Source organism: Musa acuminata, chromosome BXJ2-11 (assembly GCF_036884655.1).
Source record: "Musa acuminata AAA Group cultivar baxijiao chromosome BXJ2-11, Cavendish_Baxijiao_AAA, whole genome shotgun sequence".
NCBI lineage: Eukaryota > Viridiplantae > Streptophyta > Magnoliopsida > Zingiberales > Musaceae > Musa > Musa acuminata.
The window spans coordinates 21507235-21519662 of NC_088348.1; the positions used below are offsets into that span (position 1 = coordinate 21507235).

General features: G+C 43.8%; 2 protein-coding genes across 2 annotated transcripts; both read left to right on the plus strand.

The window, feature by feature from the left end:
• Positions 1-5991: 5991 nt before the first annotated feature.
• On the plus strand, positions 5992-10014 carry LOC135626253 (L-Ala-D/L-amino acid epimerase-like). Its single transcript, XM_065131434.1, has 7 exons — positions 5992-6557; positions 7521-7631; positions 7727-7943; positions 8143-8476; positions 8618-8679; positions 8857-8929; positions 9800-10014. Coding segments are annotated over exons 1-7 (1320 nt in total). The 5' UTR covers positions 5992-6035; the 3' UTR covers positions 9801-10014.
• Positions 10015-10211: 197 nt separating this feature from the next.
• On the plus strand, positions 10212-12148 carry LOC103971363 (uncharacterized). Its single transcript, XM_009385364.3, has one exon. It carries the CDS (start codon positions 11213-11215, stop codon positions 11639-11641), a length of 429 nt encoding a protein of 142 aa, XP_009383639.2. The 5' UTR covers positions 10212-11212; the 3' UTR covers positions 11642-12148.
• The last annotated feature ends 280 nt before the right edge of the window (positions 12149-12428 follow it).

Consider the following 12428-nt stretch of genomic DNA (forward strand, 5'->3'; position numbering starts at 1 on the left):
ATGATAGGAATCATGATGTGCATGTTGATAAGTTTAAATGAACTTAACTTATCAGATTGATACTTGAATTCAAAGACCTTGAATTCAAGAATGTCTTTTCTCATGTATGCCATATAGATAGGGGGAGTTAAGGTTAACTCCGTCATCAATTGATTGTCATCATAAAAAAGGAGGAGATTGTTGAATCTCATATTTTGATGATGAAATCAATTGTAGATTGTTTGATCTAATCTATATGTTAAGAAAAGTGTGCAGGATTAACTACGATAGCAGTAAGACATAAAGCAGGTGTTATGCCGAAGTCAAGATCGAGATCTCGTTGGGAGCTCAAGAGTTCGTCGGAAGTCCGGACATTCGTCGGAAGTTCTGCCGGAACCAACCGAGAGGTCCAAGAACTTACCAAAGAAGCTCATCAAAACTCGCCAAGAAGATTATTGTAAAGTCCAGGAGCTTGTTGGGAGTCCATCGAAACTTTGTTGAGAGTTCATCGGAAGTTCGCCGGAAGAGCAATTGACGTACCAGAACAAGAATGCTTTGTCAATTGTCTTAATTATTATAATTAGTCCGTAAATTGAGTTAGGATTGGGAGGTAATCCCATTAACTTAATTAGGGGCCAATTGGGCCTTTAATAGGGCTGAATTAGGCCGGATTGAATAGCCTATTTAGCCCTTGAAAACATAGTCGGCGGTGACATCGCTTGGGAGACCCAATCTCCCAGGTGGTCTGGGTAGTGGTACCGATGGCAATCAATGCTGTCAGTGGTAGTATCACCCCTGTCAGGCGGTGGTACCGCCAACATCTCAAAATCCAAGGATTTGAATTTTTTGACTTCAAATTTTGAAGCTATTGGGGCCTATAAATACCCTACCTTTTTCTACATGAAAGGCTAACAAAGTGCTATTATATATGTGAAAATTTCTAAGTGTTTGGGGTGTGAAAAGTATTGTAAAAGTGAGAAGAGTTCTCCTCCTCCCTCTCTTAGCCTTGTAACCATCCAAGAAAGAGGAGTGAGACTTGTAAGGGTTGTCTCCTAAACCCGGCAAAAGGAGAAAGAGCTGTAAAATGTTATTGCTCTTTGCCTATTGAAGGAAGGCCTTTAGTGGACGTCGATGACCTCGACGGAGGAGGAATCCAAAGTGGACATAGGTCTCATTGGAACCACTCTAAATTTTGGTTTGCTTTCCCTTTTGTGCAATTTACTTTACTGCAAACCTCCTTGAGCTTCTCCTTACATTCTTACGAAAGTTTTAAGTTCAACATATTTCTGAAACGATTTGAATCAAGACGAATTTTATACGAAATTGAAGAATTTTCTGCTGCACTAATTCACCCCCCCCTTGTGCCGCTCTTGATCCTAACAACATAGACTCGAGCTTTTAGTCTGATGTCGATTATAGCAAGTCGAATTTGGGGTATGTATACACTTTGAATGGAGAAGTAGTATGCTAGAAGAGTTCCAAGCAAGATACTACTACTGACTCGACCATAGAGGCGAAATACATTGCTGCAGTCGAGGTATCAAAAGAGGGAGTCTGGATGAAGAAGTTCATCATAGATCTGGGAGTCGTGCTGGGTAGCGAGGAGCCGATTTTCTTATATTGTGACAACTACGAGGCAATTGCTTAAATGAGGGAACCCGGGTCTCATCAGAAGTGTTCTGAGGAGGTTCTAACTTATTGGAGAGATCGTGACCCAAGGAGATGTAGCATTGGAAAAAGTTATATCCGAAGATACCATTGCAGATCCACTTACAAAGTCGTTGTCTCAGATTGTCTTTGAATGTCACAGGGGTCGGATAGAGATTAGACACATAGGTGATTGGCTTTAAGTTAAGTGGGAGATTGCTAGTCATATGTGTCATGCAAGCCATTCACGTGAGTGATGACATGTGTGACTTGACACGTAGTCTTTTTACTTATTATATTTTGGCATTTATCATATTATATTATATTATATTATATTATATATATATATATATATATATATATATATATATATATATATATATATATATATATATATAGTGATGTCCGTGGATCTGTGCAATGGGAATCAGATCGTGATAAGATCACGATAATGAGATCGATTCATCTTTAAACACGGATCCTAAATAATCCCGGTCATAGATTACTCGAGAGGGATATCGAGATAACTGGACAGACTGGTATGTTGTATACCCGTCCATATGATGGATGCAGCTGGTCTCATAGCTGCTCGTGTGGGGACACTAGGGATACAATACAGGTGCTCATTGGGGAATAAGTTCACTAATTGATCCGCTTACGGAACGCTAAATGGTTAATGATGTCTTATTATCATATAGCGATTCCGTAGTCCCAGTGGTGTATTTGGTCCTTAGACTTGAGACACCAAGGATGTCTTGTATGAGTGCTCCACTCTTTGATACCTGACTTATAGGTTTGGATGTCTTAGATCCATCACAACTAGTCATCGAGAGTGGTAGTCAACTTTATGAGGGCTATTGAGTATCGATAGAGGATCATCACTCTCGGTGTCATGAGAGTAATGTTCCATGTGTTCTTGCTCAAACAAATCCCTAGCCAGGGTTATTCAGATTGAGAGAGAAAGAGTTTTCCGGGAGAATCCGATTAGAGCGGGACTCGAGTAGAAACTGTATGGGTCTAACAACACTATGCCTGGTATACGGTCTTTGGGATACTAGATAGATAAGGGACTATAGGTACATGATAACTGAGGACAGACATGTCTAATGGATTGGATTCCCTTGTATCATCTAGGGACTGCGACGTAGTGGCCTAGTACGTCCGCAGTCGATGAGTCGAGTAAATTATTATGGAGGTAATAATTTATTGAGTTAGAAGAAATTTTGACAAATATGACTCACGGCTAGCTCGATATTGGGCCTAGAAGGTCACACACATATAGTAGGCATTACGATGAGTAGAGGTTTGGATATGAGATATCCGCCGGAGCCTCTATCTTATTGGATATCTAATAAGCCCCTAAATTATTGAATCCTATGGATGAGATCCAATGAGAGCCCATGAGAGATTATTGGATAGAGATCCACTCATCTAAGAGGCTTGGGTACTTGGATGGAGATTCAATACCCAATAGGGGAGGATCCATTAAGGTTAAGTTGACAAGGGACCTCTATAAATAGGAGGGGACTAGTGGTTCATAAGCTAGAGCCTTTTTGGTTGCCTTCTCCTATTCTCCTCCCTCTTCTCCGCCTCAAAGCAGGCCTAGAGTTTTGAGTAGCATCATCACAACCCTACTGTGTGGATCACCGTCAGAGAGGAGGGCACTTAACCTCCTTCACCCTCTTCTAGAGATCTACAAGGATTAAGGGATATACGATCTCCCTAGGTAATAAAATCTATCTTACACATGGTTTTCTATTTCGTAGATTTTTTTATACCAATATTCGCACAACAACGAACATATCTTTAGAAATTGGGGATTTTGTTTTCTATTCTTCCACTGCGCATGTAATGTCGCTCTCAAGATTTCCCAATAGTAATACCCGCCTCGCCCCTTGTACAAGCGGAAACAGGCTAAGAAAAGAGTTCGGGTCGGCTCGATCCTCGCCCCACAACACTCCTCGAGGAAAGCCACTAGGTAATGCCAGGAGTTCGATGCCATCTAGGATGGTGAGATCCCCCACTAGTGGAGGCATTCTTTGATAACCGGGTGCAACGAAAACCACAGCCCCGCCTCAAGAGCATCCGTGGTCAGCCCAAACCCATTAGGAAACGGATCGTAAGGACGTTGACCAGGACGTGGAGCGTGAAGCCTATAATTCTTCAGGATCCTGTAACGATCCCGAATCGAACCTAAGAGTTCCTCGATCACCACCAATTCAACATCGTGCCATGACCTCATCACTTGAAGGGTTGCAAAGGCCTTCAAATCCACTAGGGGCAAGCCACCTAACTAGGAACTGATCACCTCTATCCTAGAACTACCGGAACCCGAGTTGCTGATCTCGAGAATCGACTGACCCGAAGAGGAAGAAGGCGAGGAAGATGAAGACATCCCGACCTCGAGGTAAGGAGCAACGATCCAAGGTGTGAGCAGAAAAACAACGATTGAACAATACCACCATAGTTCACAGTTAGGGGTTTATAAAGAAGAAACCCATCACCATAAGTCGATGTCTGGACTCCCCGAGGTGAGAAGTAATGTCAGCATCTAATCTTGCGTAACTCCCCATATACCCCAAATTCGTGGAGTTCCCACCAAAAACATATAATATGATGAAGCACGAATAAATTCGCCAAGGAGTGGCTCAGCCAAGCAGGATCAGTCTCTGCCCGAGTCATGCAACTCGGCCAGTAGTCACACAAGCAACGCCTCATCCAATCAGTCTATCCAGTACCCGAGTTGGGAGGCTCGCCAGTAGGATCAATCTCTACCCAAGTCGTGCAACTCGGCCAATAGTCACACAAGCCACGCCTCATCCAACTAGTCCATCTAGTGCCTGAGTTGGATGGCTCGGCCAACAGGATCAGTCTTTGCCCGAGTCATGCAACTCGGCCAATAGTCGCACGAGCAACGCCTCGACCAACCAATCCATCCAGTACCCGAGTTGAGTGGCTCGGCCAGTAGGATCAGTCTCTGCCCAAGTCGTGCAACTCGGCCAGTAGTCACACGAGCAACGTCTCGTCCAACCAGCCCATCCAGTGCTCGAGTTGGGTGGCTCGGCTAGCAGGATTAATCTTTGCTCGAGTCGTGCAACTTGGCCAGTAGTCACGCGAGTAACACCTTGACCAACCAATCCATCTGGTGCCCGAGTTGGGTGGCTCGACCAGCGGGATAAGTTTTTGCCCACTACTTTAACAACTCAGCCATGCCCTCAGCTCCTCACGAGGACCCAGGAGCATGACTTGTTGGGGATGAGAAGTGATAGTGTATATTATGGATTACCCCACGAGGACATGATCCTCGCCACGTCAACCCGAGTGCGGGGCCTCGGGAGGAAGACGCAGTGCCAGATCGGATGCGCCACCAGAAATCAGGAATAATAGCTGTCCTCCTCTCGCGCTATCTGGCGCCGAGCCGACCAGCGTCGGCGTAACAAGGAGCGCTCTGAGAAGCTCGGGATGGCAGCGCATGACGCCATCCCGCATATCCATCGTGCAAAGGCCGTGTACGACCGACCTCCAAGAGCTATGATAAAAACCCCTTGCCAACATTTGACAAGGGATATGAAATATTAACAAACCATTGGCTCGAGCTTTGGAGAGACCTAAGTCAGGATCCCACCCATCCCGATCTAGGCCTGTGCGTAGAAACCCGATGACGACAAAGGTGGATAGATTGACCTAATTAGGCAAAACCTTTATCCCCAAGACGGTCTTATATGTCACCGGTCGGACCAAGCCATGCCGATCACGCGGCCACGGCCTTGGGAGCATTCAATTCAAAAGGAAGAAGAGACAGACCTAAGAATACTAAACAATCTTCGTTGACGAACTCTTCCATCGACATATACTTTTTAGATGCAGATGACAACACGTTTACGTTCATCAACACGGGCTGCACACGTTTACGTTCCTCAGCTAATTGACTCTTCAGCTGCTGAGGAGTCAGTCCAATGAGCGCAATTCACAAAAGAATTCACTGGGCAACAAAAAACAGTGTCTCGTATGCATCAACGCTGGTCCCTAATCTAATGCCTCCTCTCCGCAACGACGACTGCACACTAATCCAAACTTAAATGGTTTCACTCGCAAAAAAATATATTAAAAATGACTCTCTTAAGGGTATTTTTTTGGGATCTATCTTGAAAGGATAAAATATTATAAGGTTAGTCTTAGAACAGATAATTACTCGCGTCTTAAAATTCAACCATACAAGATTTATCTTAGAAAGGATAATTAAAGGACTCTAAAAATATTTTTTGTTTCAAAAATATTATTTTTGATTTTTTTTTGTTTGCACAGAGAAAAAAAACCCCACAGTAACAACACACAAATGGTCGGCTCTATATAGCTAATGGCCATCGCTTCTTGCTGTCCGACGCACTCGCGCCCAGCTTGGACACGCCATGGATCCGTTGTGCTCTTCCACCCTCTACTCTTCCGCCCAAACGTCGCTCTTTTCCTCACTCATCTCCACCAAACACCGCAACAAGACGACGCCCCGTCCGCATGCCCCGAGAGTCCCGCACCGGGAGCTCTTCATTTTCCGCTGCGCCGACGCCTCCACCCGACGGTCGCAGCCGGCCGTGGCGATGTCGTTCGGGTTCGAGAGCCTCAAGGAGACCTTGACTATCGACGTCGGCCGCGCTGAGGGGCGGCCCCTCGACGTCCCCCTCGCCCGCCCCTTCACCATCGCCTCCTCCCGGCTCGACCGCGTCGGGAACGTTGCCATCCGGGTGGAGCTCCACAACGGCAGCGTCGGCTGGGGGGAGGCCCCCGTGCTGCCCTCCGTCACCGCGGAGGACCAGTCCTCGGCCCTGGCCGCTGCCGCCGACGCCTGCCGCGTCCTCGTTCGGAGCCCGCCCATGACACTCGGCGCCGTGCTTGCCGAGGTTGGCCGCCTGCTTCCCGGCCACGATTTAGCCTCGGTTAGTGTACTGGATGCTCTGCATTAGCTTCTTTCCCTATTAATCGATATGTTTCTTGGGCTACGGGAATCAAAATCAAATCTTTGATAAGAAATTCGAGATCAAGTCTTCTCTCTTGCCCTTGATTTAATTGTTTCTTGGAACTTGGCATGTTGTTTTGGGGAGTCAAGGTTAAATTTTGATGGGAAATCGAGATGAAAGTAGATGCCTTATGCCTAGTTAAGGTAGGACGCAAATTTACATCCGCACCGCACTAATTTACGTTTTTCCTCACTCTCATAACTACATAGCCGCTCTACAAGTGCTTAGCAAATTTTCACCTGTGCTCTTTCACTTCTTAGCTTGCTTGGCGAAAATCTAGATTCAAATACCGTGTGATGGCAACTAAGAAGAGGGCAGCGTGATGCAAATTTGGTTCCATAGGACATGAATTTTTTTAGATGGATAATTTGTTGAGGGGATAAAAAATAGAAAGGGCTATAAAGTGTGGTAGATACAGGAAAAAACACTTGGAAGAGTGAGGTTTCTCCTAAAAGTGCGGAAAGTGTATGGAATCTGCAGTAAAAGTGGAACCGTTGAATTGGCCACAACAATTCCTCAGTCGCTGTTTCTTGCGGCAAAGCAGGGATCACAACATCTTGATTTTTTATCTGTTATTTTTATGTTATAAAGACACATAATTTATTTTTGTTCTCTGCTTATTTTCTACATGCAAAATGTAGATTGTTGATTCACATGAATTTATTGAGAAGTTTTCTTTACCATATACATGATTTTTTTTCTTTTCTAGTTTCCATGTAATTGTTGTACCACTTCCTCTGCTGGTTTTGCATTTTGATTTTGGTTTCACGGGCATGATTTTTTTTTTCCTGCAAATTCCTGCAAGCATATGTAGGACATATTTGACATTGAATTTGCTAAATTGGCTAACATTTTTCTTAATCATCTGTCTTTGGATTTAAGGTCAGAGCTGGGTTTGAGATGGCACTTATTGATGCTGCTGCTAATAGTATTAGAATTCCCCTTTGGAGATTGTTTGGTGGAGCATCAAATTCTATTACAACAGATATAACAGTTAAACCCTTCCCTTACCTGAAATGTGTCCTTCATCACAACTTCCACTATTCTACTGCTTCTTTCTTCGGATGATCTCCATGTTTTGAATGCAGATTCCAATTGTATCTCCAAGTGAAGCTGCTGAATTGGCTGCAAAGTATTGCAGACAAGGGTTTAGTACATTGAAGCTCAAGGTGGGAAAAGACTTGAACTCAGACATTGAAGTTTTGAGGGCTATAAGATATGTTCATCCTGATTGTTCATTTATTTTGGACGCAAACGAAGGCTACAAATCTCATCAAGCAATTGAAGTTCTTGATAAACTTCATGGTATGTACTACTGACTTAACGGGCTTATATGTACATAGCTATGCATGTCGCTTTGTGATTTATATTTTGTTCTTTTGAGATATGATGCTCAGTAAACTTGCTGTGACAAAAAGAAAATGTCCTTTCTGTTTGTGTGTTAAGTTCTCTTCCTGTTATGAGTGACAAAATGTTGCTAAAGATCTTACATATATATTTCCAGCTATGGGGGTTACTCCTATTTTATTTGAGCAGCCTGTCCATAGAGATGATTGGGAAGGCCTCCATGTTGTTAGTCATATTGCAAAAGATAAATATGGTGTATCTATTGCTGCTGATGAAAGTTGTAGGAGCGTAGCTGATGCACACAAAATTATACAAGGGAATCTAGCCCATGTTATCAACATCAAACTTGCAAAGCTAGGGGTTATTGGTGCACTCGAGATAATCAACATTGCTAGAGATGCTGGCGTTGCTCTTATGATTGGTGGTATGGTTGAAACAAGACTGGCCATGGGCTTTTCTGCTCATCTGGCTGCTGGCCTTGGTTGTTTCAGGTATGCCTATGCTTTCTTTCAAAATTTTCCACTTCTCTAACTAATGTCAAAATGATCATAATCCTTTCCTTTGTAGTGTGTCGAGGTTGTGTCCTAAAATGTCATGCTTATAATTGTGATTGGATGATCTAATTGTTGCAGTTTCATTGATCTTGACACACCACTTCTTCTATCAGAAGATCCAGTGATCGGAGGTTATGAAGGTATTATCATCAACCAAATCCATTTGCACCACAAGATCTCTAAAAGGATTTCCATCAGTCACTAATCTGTATTGCTAGTCTCTTCTATTATTCTAATTGCCATTTTAAACCTTTGATTTTTTTTAATTCAATAGATTTTTTTTCTAGTCATATTTCTCTTTTTTTTGTCTTAATTAGCTTCTGGTGCCATATACAAGTTCAACAATTCCAGAGGCCATGGTGGTTTTCTTCACTGGGACAATATCTCATGGTGAGTCTTCTTTCTTCTTTCTTTTGAAATACAAAGGTATTGTGCTCTATGGAGTCACCTGAATAACTTCGATTTAAATGTTTTCTTTTGAAATAATACACAGCTGCAGGACTTCGGTATCATGAGTTTTGTATCAAAACATAATTGATGAACTGTCTTGCTAAATGCTTGATTTGGACTCTGGATATTCAAACTCACTGAAGTTTTACATGAGTCAAACTATTTGGCTTCAACAAACCTCTAAAACACAACCGTACTCGGGCGTCTCCTTTGCCTACATAAAAGAGAAGTATGATGACAACTAACATGATTAATACTACTGGATATCCTATTAGTTAAAAGATAAACATCAATAGGCAGAGAGAATTATCAATGTCATTTACTCTTTGACTTCAACAAACCTCTACAAAACACATTCGTACTCGAGCGGCTCCTTTGCCAACATAGAAGAGATGTTTGATGATGTCTAACATGATTAACACTACCGGATATCCTATTTGTTGAAGCATAAACATCAATAGGAAAAGAGAATCATCAATGAATTTGTGAGCCTTAATAGACTTATCGGGTCTCGTATCCTACTTTCCATTTAGGATGACCTCGTGGCAGCGTTGCCTTCCCTTATAAAATGAAATTCTTCATGTAGTATGTATGCATGATCATACGAGAGGACTCTACTTATTTCTTTTTTATAATTGTACCCTTTTTCTCTATTTGTAGTTTTTATCTATGCGAGCATAACCTGTTCAGAAGAGATCATGTTTTCTATCATTTTGCATTCCAGAAACCTGATGCTAAACATTTAGACTAAATGATTGTCATTGAAAGATTAGTTTAATGGCTCTAACGCTGCTTATGTGAATTTTCCAGAGGTGGGCATCGAACCTTCCATGATACCGCTGTTGATTATGGATGCATGTTTCAGTGTATGCTGCCTTGGACTGAGAGAGTTGCTGGCCTTACCCACTGTCAGCTTTGATGATACAGAGCCTTTACCTTTATGGGTTGCAAAATCTCTTAATGTTCAGTATTACCTGACATTTCTTATGGACTTTTCATCAATCTTCAATCCGGCATTTGTTTCAGCAGACGATGTGAAGTTTAATATCCATTTTCTGGGATTGGTTGCCTAAAGTTATCCCTGATTTGTTCCTCTTCGCTCAGTGAGCAGAAGTTGAATTATGCTGAACTATATAACAAGTCAAATGGAGTACAAAATGAAACCTAGGCTTTCTCTTTTAGGAGGGGATAAATAAGATTTTATGCAGTAGAATAGTCGAAATTAAAAATAAAATTTCCGAAGAATTGAAAGTGTCGGATGGTGTATATTTTGTTTGGTCCTAACTTAACAAGTTTAAATTTCTTAATCGAATTAGTATTTGATTTCATGTATGCTAATTATGTTTGGACTCATCCATGTAAAATTAAAATTCTCAAGATATGTCACTGCTATCAACCTTCACAAAAAGAGGAAAAAACAAACACAGGAAAAATGAGTACAGCATGCAAAAGCGATTTTTTTTTCTGAAAAAGAGAAAAACAAAGCATGCAATGGGTCGAAGAACAAGAAAATGCTGCGAACAAATCACAAAAAAAAAACATGCAATGTGCTGAAGAATAAGCATCTGTAGAAAATGCTGCAAACAGATCACCAATCACCATAAATTCCTCAGCACTACTACTGGATAATTAGGTAGAAGAAAGTACTCCTTCTCAAGCCTCTAGTCTATGACACTCAATACGTTGTCAAAATAAAGGGATCAAATTGAATTCCTTCCTGATCTCAATAATGTAATCGGAGAAAAACCAGACATCGGAACCAGGAACACATCACAGGAACATAAAGTTCAGGAAAGGACAAAACAAATCAAATCTAAGCCTCTTTACGACAACCATAAGTCATCACAGCCATATTTTATGCCCAGAATCCGACACAGTTGTAACAGTAGATTTGTAGCCTTAAATCCTGTGTTCTCCAGTGCCGTGATCTTTCCTTTTCCAAAAGCAAGGTGGAACACGATGATGACTTCGTCATGGCCACGTGAAGCAAGGAACAGTCTGCCCTTTTCCACCTCCTTTTCTTCTCTTTCAATTATGCGAGGCAAAAGGACACAGTCTTCCTTGTTCTCCTCCACAAAACACTCGCAGATCAGAGACTTAACCCACAGTGCAGCAGAGTTGGGTTACAGTCCCGGCTGCGTTGTGTGTGTGTGTGTGTATATGTGAGTGTGTGTGTGTGTGTGTGTGTGAGAGAGAGAGAGAGAGAGAGAGAGAGAGGGAGAGATGAGAATTCTGCAGAAGCTGAAGCTGCTGGTGGTACAGTGCGCTGCAGCCAGAAGCAGCACCGGCAGCGACGTCCGCTCCTTTAACATCCGGCAACGATGGAGGCCGGCGAAGAAGCTCTACGTCTTCTCCAAGTTTCGTCGGCTGCTCCGCCGAGGGGTTTGCTCCGAAGATGAGCAGCCGAGCTTGGAGGAGAGCAAGGGGATGATGAAACAGAGGCTACTGGATCTGTTTGCTTCCTCGCAGTCGGTGGAAGACGAAGGCGGCAGCAGCAACAGCAGCGGTGGCGACGACGGGCGGGCAGTGGAAGCGCTCACGGCCCGCCGTGGTGGCAGAGCTTGGAGGTTTAGGTCGGCGGCGGGTCTCCGGTGCCGGTTGCTGCGGAGGGCTTGGCGACCTGTGCTGGTTGCTATTCCGGAGAGTGACTGACATTACTACGTGTAGTCCATGCAAATGCCCTTTCCTCTGGATGTGTTGTTGATTCCATGCCGAAGCATTTAAGCTCAAGACGATCATAGAAAGGTCTTGTTCATGTAGCATCTTTGATCACCATGGATTAAGGCTGTGTACTGCTTGGTGACAGATTGAAGCATAAGACACCTGTGTGAACTCATTTTGGGTAACTAAGATTGCAACACGGCACAGTTAATCTTCCCCGAGCACACAATCCTGTAGAATGCAGTGCACTCTGACGAGAGCTCAGCCGGAGATCTCGACGAGCTTCACCTCCTCTTCGGCTACGGTCACGGTGAGAATTCCGTTCTCCATGGACGCCTTCGCCTGGTCCACCTTGGCGTTCTCCAGCAGTCGGAACCTACCGCTGCTTCGCTCGACGCGGTACCACCTGTCGTTCTTTTTCTCCTCCACCTTGTCCCTGCTGCGCTCGCCGCTAATTTGGAGAACCCTGCCTTCCCCCTCCTCCTCCATTCCCGGTAGGTCGGCCACGATGATGGGAGCCCGGGGGGTCTCCTTCCGGTCGACGCGGGTGTTGGCGAAGAACAAGGGATCTCAGATGTCAAGGGAGAGAAGATCGAAGGCATTGCCGGGTCTCACGATCGACAGCCTCTCTCTCTCTCTCTCTCTCTCTCGATGGTCGGAGACGGCGGCTTCGAAGGATCAGCGAATTGGTTCCACTCAGCTTTGGGTTGCTTTCTGTTCTTGGGCAGAGGGGAGGTGCTGGTATCGCGTACTTTGTACCTTCTTATCGAATGAGCCT